The sequence below is a fragment of the Chinchilla lanigera genome, unplaced genomic scaffold (assembly GCF_000276665.1).
Source record: "Chinchilla lanigera isolate Chin_1 unplaced genomic scaffold, ChiLan1.0 scaffold00023, whole genome shotgun sequence".
NCBI classification, from domain to species: Eukaryota; Metazoa; Chordata; class Mammalia; order Rodentia; family Chinchillidae; genus Chinchilla; species Chinchilla lanigera.
Genome location: NW_004955424.1, coordinates 15,687,589 through 15,704,921, shown reverse-complemented (window position 1 = coordinate 15,704,921; position 17,333 = coordinate 15,687,589). Strand labels below are relative to the sequence as shown.

At 39.5% G+C, this 17,333-nt stretch overlaps 1 protein-coding gene across 1 annotated transcript in view; it reads right to left on the bottom strand.

Moving 5' to 3' along the window:
* The window catches only part of Gfpt1 (glutamine--fructose-6-phosphate transaminase 1), a 47,807-nt gene extending 34,973 nt beyond the window's left edge, over positions 1-12,834 (bottom strand). Inside the window, exons 1-5 of the mRNA XM_013514590.1 lie at positions 12,776-12,834; positions 12,187-12,215; positions 6,534-6,641; positions 3,792-3,899; positions 2,741-2,866 (exon numbers count right to left, since the gene is read on the bottom strand). Of these exons, the coding sequence (XP_013370044.1) occupies positions 2,741-2,866; positions 3,792-3,899; positions 6,534-6,641; positions 12,187-12,215; positions 12,776-12,834 (430 nt within the window). The remainder of the gene's footprint in view (positions 1-2,740; positions 2,867-3,791; positions 3,900-6,533; positions 6,642-12,186; positions 12,216-12,775) is intronic.
* Positions 12,835-17,333: the final 4,499 nt, after the last annotated feature.

Below are 17,333 nucleotides of genomic sequence, written 5' to 3'. Positions count from 1 at the left end.
CCTGTAATCCCAGCACTCAGGAGGCTGAGGCAGGAGGATCATTGCGAGTTCAAGACCAGCCTGGGCTACAAAGTGAGCTCAAGGCCAGCCTGAACTGCAAAGCGAGACCCTGTCTCAAAAAAGACAAAAAAAAAAAAGTTAAAATGTCATTCCAAGAGCAAATAAATATGACCTTGAGATTAATTTCATCTATTTTTATTACAGGATAACTCTGAAATATGTAAGAATGGATAATCAAGAGTAGGCATTATTAATTAACAATGTGGCCAGGTACAATGGTAGACACATAAGCCATGTGTGGTGGCACACACCTGTAATCCCAGCACTTGCGAGACTAAGGAAGGACAATCACTGCGAGTTCGAGACCAGCCTGGGCTACAAAATGAGCTCAAGCCTGAACTGCATAGTGAGATTCTGTCTCAAAAAGACTAAAAAAAAAGGTATACACATACAATCTGAGCTACTCAGGAGGCTGAGGCATAGGGCCACCATGGGCAATTTAGAAACACCAATGCCTTGTCTCAGAATAAAATAAAAAGGGCTGAGGACACAGCTCAGAGATCCACAGGCTTAATCAAAAAAACAAAACAAAAACTACCCATGTAGATTTATTATTTAAAGTTCCTGTGTCAGAAGAAAAATTACGACTAAACCCAATTTTCTTTTAAGACACAGTCTCACTCTGTTTTCCAGTCTGGCCTTGAACTTCTGAACTCAGGTGACCCTCTTCCCTCAAACTCTTATATAGCTGGGGTCGGGGATATACCTCAGTAGCATAAGTGTCTGCCTGGCAAGCACAAGGTCCTGAGTTCGATTCCCAGTACCAAAAAAAAAAAAGAGAGTGAGTTAGAAGTGTACTACAGGGGGCTGGGGATTTAGCTCAGCGGCACAGCGCCTGCCTGGCAAGCGTGAGGTTGTGAGTTCAATTCCCGGTACCAGAAAAACAAACAAACAAACAAAAACTCTTATAGCTGCAATTACAGACACACTACCACTCCGAGCCTGAATCCAGTTTTATATAACATTATTAAAATGTTATGACTATGTCTGAAAATCTATCATTTTAATTTAATACTGAGTCTGAACTGAAATGCAGATAACAAAGTAATTAATATGAAGACATTTCCTTTTGTGAAAGTATTTGAAATTATAAGTGAAGAAGGAATGAAAATACTGGGCTATCAAAAAAAATTAAATAATAAAATAAATATTTTCATTATACTTTTGAGAAAGAAGATGGTATCAACTATAAAAAATAAATTTAAGGGAAAACATGTAATGCTAGAACACAGAGAATCATAAACAGCTGACAAAGGCAAATTCTCAAGACAATCTAGACACTAAGTTTTCAGTTACGTTTTTTTATAAAGGCCTTGCCAGTGTTAAAAGCCTAAGTATGTAATTCGAGCATTCGGATTCAGTTCAGTAATACTGAGGCACAAAAAACCTAAATAGTAGCTTCAGAATTATATTACAAAACCAAAAGAAATGCATATTACACATATATTCAGTGTCTTAAAACAAATCAAATGTATACTTTGAGTTCATAAAAAAAATTTCAGTGCTCCTCCCAGGATAATATCAGAACCACTTAATGTTTGAACAATGGTAGACAAAGGAAAAGAATCAAACATTTACCCTGCTTTCCCTATACAATATAAACTTCAGGATAACAAAGTAATTAATATGAAGACATTTCCTTTTGTGGAAGTATTTCAAATTGTAAGTGAAGAAGGAATGAAAATACTGGGCTATCCAAAAAAAACTACTGGACTATCACTATTTGACAACCCTTAAATAATTAATCTTGGCACTAATCATCAATGACAAAAAGAAAATGATGAGGCTGGGAATGTAGCTCAGTGGTAGACTGCTTGCCTAACATGCTTGAAGCTCTGAGTTCAGCCTCCAATACTGCAAAAAAGGAGAGGGGAACAGAGGAGAGGAGATATATGATGTACCTCAGAGGCAAATAAACATGCTATAAATCTTTCTTCTTGTTGTTACTGGGGATTGAACCCAGTGACTTTCACTGAGCTACATTCTCCAGACTTTTTCATTTGTATATGAGACTGGGTCTTGCTAAGTTGACCAAGCTAGGTGATCCTCCTGCCTCAGCATCCCAGAGTGCTAGGACTACAGGCACTCATCACCATGCCTAGGGAACATCATACTAATTTATAAAACATTTAAGGGGACAGCCAGGCATGGTAGTATATGCCTGTAATCCCATCACTTGGGAGGCTGAGGCAGGAGGATCACTGCAAGTCCTAAGATATATAGGGAGTTCAAGGCCAATCTGAGCTACAGAGCAAGACCCCATTTCAAAAAAGAAAAAAAAAAGAAATATAAGAGACAAAGAAACATGTTTAATGACTTATCAGGGACATATACCTTATCATTATATAAACTACAGAAAACTCTACAGGACAATGCAGTAAACTCCAAGGAAAAGGAAGAGAAACCTATACAGAAGGAAAAGGGGGAGAACCTATAGATTCTGAAGTCACAGATCTGATATGATATCTACTGACCTCCAAAATAACACAGCTAAACTTAACTGGTCATGTATTGCATAAATCCTAAAGGTAGGTAATTCAAGCTCAGTATATTCTCCCTCTGAATATGGCTGAAATTTTCCAGATTAGAAAAAAATTAAAACAATAAAAACATAAACACCTTAATTCTTCCACTATCAGCCTTCCACAGTAATTCCAAAATACACAGAATCTGTTCATACCATTGTTTTTATCAGAGCGCTGTGGGTGGCTATTTACCGGACTGGGTTCTCCATGTGTTGCCCAACGAGTATGAGCTATTCCAAGGTGTACATCAAATTCAACATCCAAATCCATATCCTGTTGTTCTGAGAGAACAAGATAAAATGAAAACTTCCAGTATTAATGCTGCAGAGATGTTAGAAGCTACATTAAATTTTAATTACAGTAGTTCTCTCTTATCCACAAGGGATACATTTTAAAATTCTCATGGATGCCCGAAACTGCAGACTGTACCAAACTGTGTTAATACTACGTGTTTTCCTATATAAGCACATAACATAAACTTGATGCCTTTCTATCATAACTAAGCACTGATCATGCACAATCACTGTAACTTTTGTACGAGATGCAATTCCAGAACTAGCACGAATTTCTTTTTTTCTTCTTCAGAATTTCATGGAGAGATTCATCCTTACCACATTTCAGCAACCTCAGGACACAATTTTTTTCCTTTTTTGTTACACAGAAAACTCTCATCTTCTTACTCAAAGAAAGCAATTTATGGCTTTCTTTGCTCATACAAATTGCCAGGACCGGGCTGGGGATTTAGCTCAGTGGCACAGCGCCTGCCTGGCAAGCGCAAGGTCATGAGTTCAACTCTCGGTACCAGAAAAAAAAAATAAAAAAACAAATTGCCAGGACCTTGGGCCATTACTAAGCAAAGTAAACACAAGGTAAAAACTACCACTGAGTGAGAACACATGAACAAGGTGCCACTGAAGACTCCTCTGTCGTACGAAAGGCCCTTCTGCAGGGGGTGTTTCTGATACAACTTCCTTTGAAGACACTGAGCTTGCTCTGAACTCAACATGCCTCACTAATTTCCCTCCTGAGCTACTGTGGTCATGTTTAAAGCTCAACCATAATTTAAATGTAGTTCAAACAGTAACAAAACTATTTTATTCACTCCTTTGCAGTTCAGAATCATTATCCTCAAAATGGTTCCCAAAATATGAAGTATTTGGTGGGGGCAGGAGGAAAAATGAAGACAAAAATCAAACAGTGTATTACTGTGAACTTCTTCGTCCAGGGCCTTCACTTTTCCCTTCTTCTTGATGAGCTGGATTTTGGAGGCATTGGCTTCCCAATCCTTGTCATTGCCTCCATCAACCCCCACACCTAAGTCATCACAGGAGAGAAAAGCAAAATTTTAGACACTGGCTATTGTTAAGATTATGGATAGAAGGCAAAATTTTCAATTAAATTATATTTTCATCTACTTAATTTTTTTTTTTTTTTTTGCACTAGGAATCAAACTCAGGACCTTGTGCTTGCCAGGCAGGCACTTATGTCGCTGAGCTATATCCCCGGTTCCATTCATTTATTTATCAGTGTAACATTTACTAAAAATCTATTATGTGTCAAGAACTATGATACATACTTAAGACACAAAGTAAAAAAAGGCTGGGTGTGTAGCTCAATGGTAGGGTGCTGGCATAACATACATGAGGCCCTGGGGTCAAACCCATCATCACAAAAGACAAGACAACTCAGTTCTTGTCTGTAAACTTCTAACAGTCTATTGAGAAAACAGACAAGGAAAAAATAACTACCATACACAGTGTAAGTTATAATAAAGTACTACAGGTCGTAATTGGATACAATAAGCAACTTGGAACAGCAACATACACCTTAGAAGAAGGATAAGAAGGGATGGTCAGAAAAGCATTTAAACAGTCTACTTCAGTTTCTAAGGAATCTGAAAAAGCTACACTGTATTAGGAAAGCAGTGAGTCATTTTAAGCAGAGAAATAACACAGCAATAATGTTAACACCCACTCTCTAGAAATAGTATGGAGGATGGGTTAGAGGGAGAAAAAGAAGAGAGTGACTGTCAGAAGTTACCCCTGCAGCAAAGCCAAAGTGAAGAGTGGCTGAATTAAACGGTGGCTATAAAGGTAGAGCCAAGTGATACTAAGAAGCAGAACTGACTGCACATGAAGTGAGAAAGCGGAAGGCTAGGATATCTCCTAGACATAAAGGATGTGTTGAATGATTATTGATAAAAGGACAGAAAAATGAACAGAAGTAAGAAGTGAAATGAAGTGAAATGAAGTAGTGTACAAGTTCAGTTCTAAACATGCAAAAATCTGTAACATGATAGTCTATCCAGGAAAAAATTCATAGAAAGCAGCTGGAGGGGCTGGGGATTTAGCTCAGCAGCACAGTGCCTGCCTGGTAAGTGCAAGGTCTTCAGTTCAATTACTGGTACCAGGAAAAAAAAAAAAAAAATCCTTCTTAGCGGCTGGGGAGTTAGCTCAGCAGCAAAGCGCCTGCCTGGCAAGCACAAGGTCGTGAGTTTGATTCCTGGTACCAGAAGACAAAAAAAAAAAAAGCAGCTGGAAACACAGGTCTGCCAGTAGGGAAATATATACAGATTAGTCCATAATATATATGTGAACAAAAAGTCATCAGTATATAGGAGGTTGATGAAGTGAGAGCTCACCCACTAAGTTACAAAGAAAAGTGGGCAAGCAAAAACTTAGAGAACATTCATATTTAAGCAATAAATGAAAGAAAAGGAACTTCTAAAGCTGACAAAATAATCAGCATCTCTAAAATGCTATGAGAGAAGCTAAGAAAAGAGAATTTTAAGAACGAAGGAGGTAAGAAACAGACTTTAATACTGAGGAAAGTCAAGAAAGATAAACACCCATTCCATATGACACAGTTAAGTAGAGAAAAGACATCGGACACTGCTGTCCTAAGAAAGACCTGCTTTCAGGGTGGACCCCTGGGTGGCATCTGGGAACTTGTTCTTCAGGAGGGTTCCTGCCACTCTACCAGAACGAAGAGTGGTTCACTCCCTAAACTGTCCATGCAAACCGTGAGGCTTACATGAACGTCTGCTTTCCTTCTGCGAGTTGAGAATTTTGGTAGGTGCTACGCATTTGATGCTTATGTGACCAGCTCCCAGCAAAAACAACACTGGGGCACTAACGAGCTACCCTAGTACACGTTTCTTGTGTGTTACAACTCATTCCCACGGAAACTAAGTGTATTCTTTTATTCTATCAGAAGAGAACTCTTAGACGCTTGTGTCTGGGTTCCTCCAGACTTTATCTCATGCACCTTTTCCCTTTTGCTTTTTTTTTTTTTTTTGAGGTAGTGTCTTACTACACAGTTCAGGCTGGCCTTGAACTTATAATGACCCTCCTGCCTCAGCCTTGTGAGCGCTGGGACTACAGGCATACACCACCACGCCTGGCTGCTTTTATTCTTTTGCTATAATAAATAATAGCTTTGAGTACAACTGCACGTTGAATCTCATGAGTTCTCCTAAGGAATCCTGGAATCTGAGGGTAGTTTTGCGGCTCCACCGCAACAGAGCGGGAGCCAAAGTCAAACAGAAAATTATTTTTATTTGGCTTTTCATTTATATAAAATAGAAGAATCTCGGGTAAGTTCATATAATGAAAGCATGAATCCATGTAGAAAAAGAAATTAAAGTTACAATAAAGGAAACAGAATTTATAGAGCAAGACCTTCAAGGACTTTGCTCCCAAGAAAATAGCCCATATGCCTTATGTTTTTATCATAACATTCAATAAAAGTAGATTACCAAAGAAGCAACACTCCTCACAAATGGTAAACAGTATTGACATTACATAAATTAACACTTTAAACGTAATAAAAAATGAAAATTCTTGAGATTTGGCTTAACAAAACAGGCATTAGTAAAATCTAGTCTCCTAAAAATAATAACACTTTAAAGAATCAAGCAAAACCCATAATTCTTTTTAAAGAAAATACCAGCAGAATCATATCCTCTGTACTCCAGTCTCTGAAGGCCTTTGATTAGGGTCTCCAAGATTTCTCGTCTTGTGCGAGGAACGTGGTAATTTAAGTAAGCGAATATACCTGCAAATAAACAAATATTTAAAGGAAAATTCTGATGAATCAATATTGACATATAATTATGTTATGGTTTAGATCTAAAATGTACCCCCAAAGTCTCATGTGTTTGGAGGTGATTAGATCACAGGGGTGCTGTATTCATCATCTGACTGATGAGTTCAGTAGCTGAATGTGCTTTTAAGAGGCGGGGCCTGGGTGGAGGTGGGTCACTCTGGGAGTGACCTCAAAAGCATATTCTTGTCCCCAGCTCCTCCCTTCTCTCTGTTCCTGGCTACCATAAATCAGAAAGCTTTCTTTCACCATCTTCCACCACGCCATTTCTGCTTTGGGCCAGCCAATCATGAACTAAAATCAGGAGTGAAAATAAACCCTTGTCCCTTTAGATTGTTATCAGGCTCTGTGTCCCAGCAACAGAGTGACTAAAGTCTCAGATATGCAAAAATATGAAGCTAAATTCCACTTTTTAAAAGGAAAGAGATGCTCATTCCAAATTGTTTAAGGCAGTGAAATCTTTACAAAGAGTAATTTCGCCGGGCGTGGCGGCACACACCTGTAATCCCAGCACTTGGGGGGGGGGCGGGCTGAGGCAGGAGGATCGTTGTGAATTCGAGACCAGCCTGGGCTACAAAGTGAGCTCAAGGCCAGCCTGCACTGCAGAGTGAGACCCTGCCTCAAAAAGACAAAAACAACAACAACAACAAAATACAAAGGGGAATTTCTTTTTTTTTTTTTTTTTTTGGTTTTTCTCCGGTACCGGGAACCGAACTCATGACCTTGCGCTTGCCAGGCAGGCGCTTTTAGCCGCTGAGCTAAATCCCCAGCCCCAAAGGGGAATTTCTTGTAAGTATGAGAAAGCTGAAATGAATATGTCAAAGTAAGTGTTTAGTTTCTTCAAAGAAGTTTGTAAGACTGGCCACTTATTTTTCCCTGACTTTCATTTTCCAAGTGAAATTTAATTTTTTAAAATTAACCAAATTAGCCTGGCACTGTAGCATGCCTATCATCCCAGCTACTGGACGCTTTGTTGTTCTTGTTGTTGCTGTTGTTTGTTTCTTGAGATAGTGTTTTACTGTGATCTCAGGCCAGCCTTCAACTCACTGTGTAGTCCAGGCTGGGTTCAAATATGGAATCCTCCTGCTTTAGTCTTCCCAAGTGCTGGGATTACAGGCATGTGCCACCCTGCACAGCAAAATCCCTGTTCCTCCGTGAGCCAGGCTCAACTTCCAAAGGCTCTTCCTCATGTAACCACTAGAGGGCAAAGAAAAGCCCCAAGACCCCATTCAATCCAGAAGCAAGAGATCTAGGGGTCTTTCAGCTACTACTGTTCTTTCATAAAGTACTTGTAATAGGCCAGGCATGGTGGTACATGCCTCTAACCCCAGCTCTCAGGAGACAAAGCAGGAGGATCTCTGCAAAGCAATTCTAGTAAAAATGTGCCAAAGAAAAAAATACTGATTTTCAACTAGTCTATTCCCACCATGGTGACCAGCATCAGCTAAAGATTGCTAACGGACACAATCCAGTCCATTGGAAGGCCATTAAGTAATAAAGCAGAAGGTTGTCAGAATTCTTTTCCCAGCAGGAGGCCCTCTGGAAAGTCTTGAAGATGATTTTTAAAGCTGTCAAATGCCCATAATGCTGCACATTTAGAAAATTCCCTCCTAAACCACCTCTCTTTTTAAAGAAATATTGTCTGATAATTAAAGTAATATACTTGGAGACTTAAAGATTAAATATAATAATCTGATAGCAATATTTTAAAAACAATTTGAATGCTAATCACACAAAACAAACTGGGTTTTTGTTTAAGAGATAAGATTCTCACTATGTTGCCCTGGCTGACCTCAAAAATCTGGACTCAAGTAATCCTCCTGCTTCAGCCTTCCAAGTAGCTCAGACTACAGGCACATGCTACCACGTACAGCTAAAAACAATTTTTTTGAGATAAGTTACAACAGTCAACCTACTGTTTCTAGAACATCTAACTCAACAACAGCATTTCACTTTGACATTGCTTTTAACTTCAATCTCCTTGGCTTATAGTAGCTCTATTGTATCAATCTTGAGATCCTGAATACATTTTTAAAGACAAGAGATCTTGTAACCGATACCCACCCTCATCAAACTTACGAAATTACAGTTATTGATAAACTAATAAAATTCACACTAAACATTTGTTAGCTCATAAAAAAGTTTTGTTTTGTTTTTTTTTTTTGGTTTTTCTCCGGTACCGGGAACCGAACTCACGACCTTGCGCTTGCCAGGCAGACGCTTTGCCGCTGAGCTAAATCCCCAGCCCCATAAAAAAGTATTCTTGTTTTAAAGAAATCCTATGCATTTCTTTAATTCATTTGTGTCCGCAAAGCTTTCCACTCTACCACCTGTCCTCAACTTCATCTTCTGTGAAAAGAGAAACTTTGACTGAGATGGCAAAATACATTTCACAGCAAGTACTAGCAAGTTACTAAGTGGCTGTGGCTAGAGAACAAGTTAGAAAGGATTTGGTCCTACTTCCTCAATGAGAAGGAAACCATGACTGATTAGCACCTATTATGGAGGGTGTAACAACACAAGGGTCAAATATTTCCACCTCTAACATTTGAGGACAGCTACAGTCCCCTGCATCTTGACACTGTGCATTTCTGAAGCTTTTTCTGATTGCCTTGGAGCCATTCCTGATGGATTTGACATTTTTTTTAACTTCTACAGGCTACTTCTGTGGCCCTCATTTTTTGTTACATTTACATGATTTTGTCTGTGTATACTGTAACTACCATAACAGAGTATATTGTTAAGGATTAGTAAAACAAAGTAATACAAAAATTTGAGAATATTTTTCTATAAAACTATATTATTATTATTAGATCTAAGGAGATACAATGATCGATCATCATCTAATGCTCACATTCAAGTTTTCTCTATCATTTAAAGAATGTCTTTTATAGCTGTTCTGTTTATCCCAGGACCAAACCAAGGATCACACCTCACACTCTTGTTATGACTCGTAAGTCTCTGAATCTATAATGGTTCCCCCTTCCTCTCACATTTTTCCCCAAGATGAGCCTGGGCCAATTCTCTCGATAAATATCTGACTTTCAGGCTGTGTCTTGATACATTCCCACATAGTGTGATCTAACCAGTTTCCCTATCCTTAGTATATCCTGTAACTGAAAAATGGGTCTAAGGCTTGAATGAATTAGATTAAAAACTGGGGCAAGATTGGTTCAAGAAGTGTATTTTGTCTGGTGGTCCACTATTAGTGATGCTAAAATTCATCACTGGTTTTTGGTGAAGATAAGATTACTGAGGCTATGCCATTCTGAGAGTAGCCTGAGAATATTTTCTAGGGCTTTAAAGATCGACAGTACTGATTTTAGGATACATGCATTTTCCTCCTTTGTGGTCCATATAATAATTGTGCATTTTCCAATCAGCATCTTAGATTCAATGAAACATCATACATATATCAAGTTCCAATTGAAAACCTTTTCCTTGGTAGAGGAAGCACTACAACTGGAAATACCCACGGCTGTCATGTTTGGTTTGCCACTGGAGCAAAGGAAACAAGAAGAGGAGGACTAGAGGAAGCAGAGGTAGGAGCAACATTTCTCTTCACATAATTGGACAGGAACTGAACGGAAGAAAAGGATGAAGAACAACAATATATATGTAGAGAAACTTTCTGAGATCAAAGTAACAGAACTGGGAGAAAAAAGTTTATCCTAAGTGACATTCACAAAGGAAAAGTGGGAGTACATAAGCAGAATCTGTCAGTCTTATAAACCTGTCCCTTAACAGTTGTATTGGTCCTAGGCAGTCCACCTACTGGGATTAGTGACTTATCTATAATTTGGGGGTGGCTGCAAAGGTATAACAGCGGCAAACAACCACCTAATCAGGCATGCAGGGCATGTTCACAGGGATGTATTCATACACGAACTGGTGCTTGTTAAGGCAGAAATCACTAGTTCAGTCCTTATTTTCATGTCTTCAGCCTGTCTTTTCCTAACACACAGTTCTGCTTCTCAGAAAAGGTCTCTTCACTCTTTGATAATTGCTCCAATACCACCCAAAGCAGTTGCATGAGTATATATTTTCTACTCCCAAATCAGCATGTACTTAGAAAGTGTAACTTTTCTTATTAATGACACACACTTGGAACAAAATATCTCCTTAAGTAAAGCAGATGCTTATACCTAGAAAGATCATGCTCAGAAAACAGCAACTTAAATTCAGTGACATAAAAGCACTTTTAAGCACCCTGCTTTCTTTATTCTTTTTTCTCTTTTTTTTTTTTTTTTTTGTTTTTGGTCATTTTGAGACAGGATCTCACTATGCAGTTCAGGCTGGCCTTGAGCTCACTTTGGAGCCCAGGCTGGTCTCGAACTCACAATAATCCTCCTGCCTCAGCCTCCCAAGTGCTGGGATTACAGCCATGTGCCACCACGCTAGACGTAAGCATCCTGCTTTAAAAAAACTTTCAACACGATACAGATCACAGACTTAACACACCTCATTGAAAGCAATCTAGTTACAAGACTACTAAATCTTCCTGATTTTTTTTTAAAAATGAATACAACCTAAGTGACTAGTCAAAGTATTAATTATGCCTCCCTGAATTTATATCCTAATGAGTAAGAAACCTTACTTTGACTTACGTTTTCCTTAGACAACTTCAGTATTTTGGGATCATAAACATTGTAACCTCTTAGTAATAAGGGTTTAAATCCATCTACAATGACACTTCAAATGTTTTATTTTTGTTATAATGTACTGCGTTTATTATCATCACTAAAGATTCAAAATAGCACAGGTGCTGCAGAATACATTGTGAAACTCTCTCTTCTACCTCTACACAGGCTCCAATAAGCCAAAAATCTCTTCCTCAGTGATACCTACCATTAATCTCATACATATTATTTCATTTTTCCACATTCATTAAGTGTGTGTGTGTGTGTGTGTGTGTGTGTGTGTGTGTGTCTGCGCTCATACAGGAGATTGAACCCATAGCCTCCTGCATGCTAGGTAAGCACTCTACCTGAACTACATCCCTACCTCTTTTTATTTTATTTTGAGACACTCTCATTAAATTGTTCAAGCTGGCCTCAAATTTGCAATCTTTCTGCCTCCGGTTTCCAAGTATCTAGGATTACAGGTATGCATCATGTTTACATTTACGAACTTTGTAAGTAGTTTTAGAGGGCTTTTTTAGTGCTAGACTTTAACTGTAGGTCATATACATATTAAACACATGCTCTACCACTAAACCACATCCCCAACCTAAAAGACTTTTCTTTTTAACACACAAATGTGATGACAGTGTATACTGTTCTCTCCCTTTTCTTTGAAATTAACAAGTCAGTACACATTCATCCGCTCACTCTACTTAACTACTGTATGCTGATCTGTAATAGATTTATCACATTCTAACTAACTACTTTCCTGTTGAGATCTGTCTCTTCACAATTACAATCCTGCAACTAAACTTATACACGTCAACCTGATGCTCATTACAAAAAAATCAGTAGCCGGGCATGGTGGTGCACACCTGTAATCCTGGCACTTGGGAGGCTGCGGCAGGAGGATCATTGCAAGTTCGAGACCAGCCAAGGCTACAAAGTGAGCTACAAAGTGAGCTCAAGGCCAGCCTAAACTGCATAGTGAGACTCTGTCTCAAAAAGCCTGGGAAAAAAAAAAAACAGTAGTACAATTATGAAGTCACATTCTACATGCAAGATTCCTTTAAAAATGATGTATGATTTGAGACCACATTTTCTACAATTTTAAGAACACAAACAAAAATTGTAATAGTGACACAATGAAAAACTTCAGTTATTTCAGTTATTTGTGTGTTCTCTAATTGCTTTACATCTTTTTTCCCATGTATAAATCCTAGTTCAGGCTGAAGTACAGCTAGGTAATAAAACACATATTTCACATACATGAGGCCCTGCATTCAATCTCCACTGCCAAAACAATAAAATAAACAAAATGCTAGCTCAAGGCTCTGTTCTTTTGCCCACACTACCTGTTACCACTAGCTCCTCTCTTGCACATTTAACTCAGAGCACCATTTAAGTCAGGATATCTCTGATCACCACTCCTCAGCCTACCTCCATCACTGTGGAAGTGTGTACTTCTTCGCACAAGCCTTCGGAGCCCATCTCTCGCTCCCGTTCTCTCCGACCACTGCCATCGGACCACAGTTTTCTACCAGCCTGTCAACTCTGCCCCACTGGGCCCAGGGTGCTTTTATTTCCTGAGTCCCACTTCTACATGGGACTAGGAGATACATGCAGTATTCCCTCCATTTCAGTCCACTCTCATATAGGCCCTCTCAGCTGCTGCCAATCCTGCTAGTTCATCTCTTATATAACTTTCAAACTTCCCTACACATTATTTTAGAGTCTTAAATACACACCACTCACAAATCCCCATTTACCTCTTCCCAGCTTCTTTCTCAATTTTGGTAGCTATTCACACAATAGAATTAAAGCTTCCTTCTTCATTTCATAGATACAGAAGTATCCTATGTGCCTCTCATAGGATATGAGAGCTCCTTAGAAGCTTCCTTAGAAGCTTCCTTAGAAGGTTCCTTAGAAGCTCAAAAGAGAGAAAGATTCCGTATACTACTCTGTTACTTCTGATAAATGATTGTGTACTTTGTAAATATAAAACTTTTTATTATAGGCTGAATTTTATTACTCAGTGACCTAGAACAATTTTTATTCAACTTAAAAATAATGCCTAGCATATGACTCAAGCAATAAACACCCTGTAATAATTTCTCAGTTTATAGGTCAGAAACCACACCTTTAGAATTCAACGCCCCCCCACAACCTCCACACCCAGGACCTCCACACTCTGGGCAACTGCTCTACACTGACATTCCTAGCCCCTAGAACTCAGCTTTTCAAGGCTCCCGGAGTACTTCATTCCCAGAATACTCATTACCCATTACCACACTCCACCTAACACAAACTCAGGCACTACTGCTGTCATATATGTCACTTGTCAAGGGTTCTTTTTCTCATAGTAGCAGTCCTACCCCATCATCAGGAACATTCCTGATGACTAAAGTCCAGAGCTCTCCAGTCTTTGAATTTCTACTCATTCCACCTGTGGTCCATTTCATGGCAGTGAACAAGGACGGCACGAGGACGGTATATTGTCACTGAGAGCTACAGTATGTGCATTCAGGTTGTTCCCTCTGACTAAACAAGAATTCCTAGAAGGCAACCCTCTGTTTCAGTCGTCTCTCCAAAGGACCAAGTGCTGAAGTACAAAGCTATCACTTCACAGACCTGCGAGCATCTTCCAACACTTCCTAAGTACCTGGAATACAGTCAAAAATTTCCACACCCCAGAAATAGACCACTATTGTGTAGATGTAAAAAGAAATGTGGGAAAGGTTTCATGATTAAAAACTTAAGAAATATTGGGTTAAACAAAGTTAACAAGTTTATAAGAATTCTCTAGAACTTTAATCTTGCTGTTTATGACTCTCCAACAGCAGAACTTCCCAAACTGGTATGCTGCAAATTCCTTTCCCACCCTCAACTGCTCACTACCAGGTCCTAGTAACTTCCTACCTTCGATTGCTCATTACAGGATCTATTCTCCCTTTTCAGAGAACACACTGGAGGAAATGCTTATTAAGTCATTAATTATTTTCTCTTGCAACCTCTTTATATCCGGTATGACTTCCAAGGATATGTTAATAGTACTGGTTTTATGACTCATCCTAGCAGCCAGTCTTGGCATCTTTCAATCACTTCCCTGGCTATAAAACTAAATTAATTAACCAGTTAACCAATAAGAAAAATAAGGAATCATTTGAAAATACTTTTAAGTTTCCTCACTATTTCTGAATAGAACCTCATTTATAAAATTCCATTTATACACCACAGCAACTCGCAAAGGTATAACTCCATGTTTATAAAAGCAACAGTAATGTCTATGAAAAGCCAGGGGTTGCTGAAGTGACCTGACACCCTCTCAGCAAAACCAAAGGTAATACAAATAAAAAGGACAAAGTATAATAATTTGGAAAGCTAGGTGTGGCACATACCTGTTATCCAACGCACAGTAATTGGCAGGCTGAGACAGGAGAGTCTAAAACTAAAGGCCACCTTGGTAAAACTTGGTAAGCTCCTATCTCAGAAAGGGCTGCAGATGTGGTAGCTCTGTCCTAGAGTACTCCCCTAGTGAGAGGCCCTGGTTTCAATTCCCAGGTAATAACCTGTAAAACAGACACCCTATTCTTCTCTATAGGAGGCTCCCAATACTTTTTTTTTTTTTTTTTTTTTTTTGGTCTTTTTTGAGACAGGGTCTCGCTATGCAGTTCAGGCTCACCTTAAGCTCACTTTTTATTTTATTTTGTGTTTTTGAGACAGGGTCTCGCTGTGCAGTTCAGGCTGGCCTTGAGCTCACTTTGTAGCCCAGGCTGGTCTCAAACTTGCAATGATCCACCTTCCTCAGCCTCCGGAGTGCTGGGATTACAGGCGAGGGCCACCATGCCCAGCCTCCCAATACTTTTTAACACATTAAAAGCTCTCTCACTGAATTAAAGAAAGGGGAAGAAAGCACTCCACACTTTAGATGTGTAAACATTGTAACAGTTCTAACAGTATAAGGCCTCTCACAGAAGCTCTATCCATGGCTTCTGTTTCAATATGTTGTTACAATATTGAAATAAAATAATCTTTTATAAAAACTTGGCTAAGAAGCAAGTAATGAGAAGATAAACCTCTAAATGCTCCCAACTATTGTCATTTGCACTGGATTTCTCTGCCTACAAATTTTGTTTCAGTGATCAAAATGTGGAAGGAATATAAAGACAAACTCTCAAAAGGCACAGAGATGGCCTGTAGTACCAGCACCTGGGCTTGGGGGAGTGGGAGGGTGTTGAAGGCCAGACTGGGCTAGGTAGCCAGACCCCATCTGAAGAAAGGAGAGAGGGAGGGAGGAGGGAGGGAAGGGAGGAAGGAGAGAGAAAGACAGAAAGAAAAAGAAAGGAAGAAAGGTAGGTAGATCTCACCTTCTGAACAGGCAGCTTTCAGAACAGACATAACAGAGGAAATATATTAGGAACACTATTCCTGGTATCACACAAGTCTGGATTAAAAGCAGGACCTTAGAAATATCTCAAATTCTGTACAATTTTTAATTTTTTTTAGTAAGAGTTTTCTCACCAGTACAACTGTTTCATGGATACACCGTACTGGCTATGTGAAATATTTAGTCTCTAAAAGCCTCACCTTTATCTGAGACTTTCCTAAATTAGGCCTCATTTTTTTTATATGTAGTACTTTGACTCTCTCGTTTCCTGGAACAAGATGAGGAAGTGACACGTAACCAGAATGTTAAGTACCTGACTAGGCACACACCTTATCATGTAGGAACAGTTACTCACCAAACAAAGCGCTCCGGGGACTACGCAGTGGAGATTCACTGCTTCACAGCTCTCAACTAAATTATGGGAATTATGTGTTTTTGCAAATACATCCTACTAACTAGACATAGCAAAAGCATAACTGATTCTACAGTCAGCTCTAATAATTTTAGTAAGCTATTTATAGGTCTTTCTGTGTTTATGCGGGTTTTTTTAATCTACTCTAAATTTAAACCTGCTTATTTTCACAAGTTAAACTGAACATGAAGTTAAATATAGGAAAAATACACACTAATGTGTACAAGCCACCTCCTCAGTTCCGTCAGCAAAAGGCTGCAAATAATGCTTCCCAAGTACCTTCATGTCTACTGCAACCCTACTTCTGGCTTAAAAATGCTCTTCCTGCCAGGCATGGTGGCGCACTCCTGTTAATTCCAGCATTTAGGAGGCTGAGGCGGGAGGATCACTGTGAGTTCGGGGCCTGCGTGGGCTACATAGCGAGATCATTGCCCGTCTGAACTACACAGGGAGACCAAGTCTCAAAACAAACTAACAAAAAACCCAAAATAAAATAAAATAAAAGTGCTCTTTCTTCCAGGGATCAGGTCAGTTGTACATTTTAAAAAGAAACTAAGTATACAAGTCTTCTTATTGCCAAAGGATCTGTTAATTCCAATTTTAGAAAATGCCATATCAGATAAAATCTCACATTCTCAAAAGCTCACACTTTTAGGTAGTAATAAAACCACTCTCAAAATATGCAATAAAAAGGCCTATTTTTAACTGTTTCAGAAAAGACATCCGTTAAATCTTTCATAGCTAGAATTTTAAACGGATGCGCATGCTAGTGATAAATGGTAAGTATTTTCCACGGGTGCACATATGTGTGATCCACAACGTGTGGTCTTTCGATAGCCAGGGGCGTTTCTGGGCCTCTCCCGCCAGGGAATCAGGTCTAAACCAATTCCTCGAGTTTCCGATTAGGAAGGGTTTCCGTCGAGACGGAAATGGCAGGAAGTAAGATCATATGTAATGGCACTGTCGTAGGTATGGCTAGTGGGGCCTGCCCGGAAGAAAGCGATACCAATTTAACATTTTTGGAGTGCAAGGTAAGTTGCAGAGCCGCCGCCCGCCCGATGTTCCACAGGTTGCCTCCCTCACCTGGCGGACCCTTGTGAAGGCACCGCGCGCACACTACACACACGCACATGCACACGCGCGCACACACGCGCGCACACACACGCGCACAGGCGCCGTCAGTTCTCCCACCCTCCCTCGGCCTCCTTTCCCAACACGGGCAT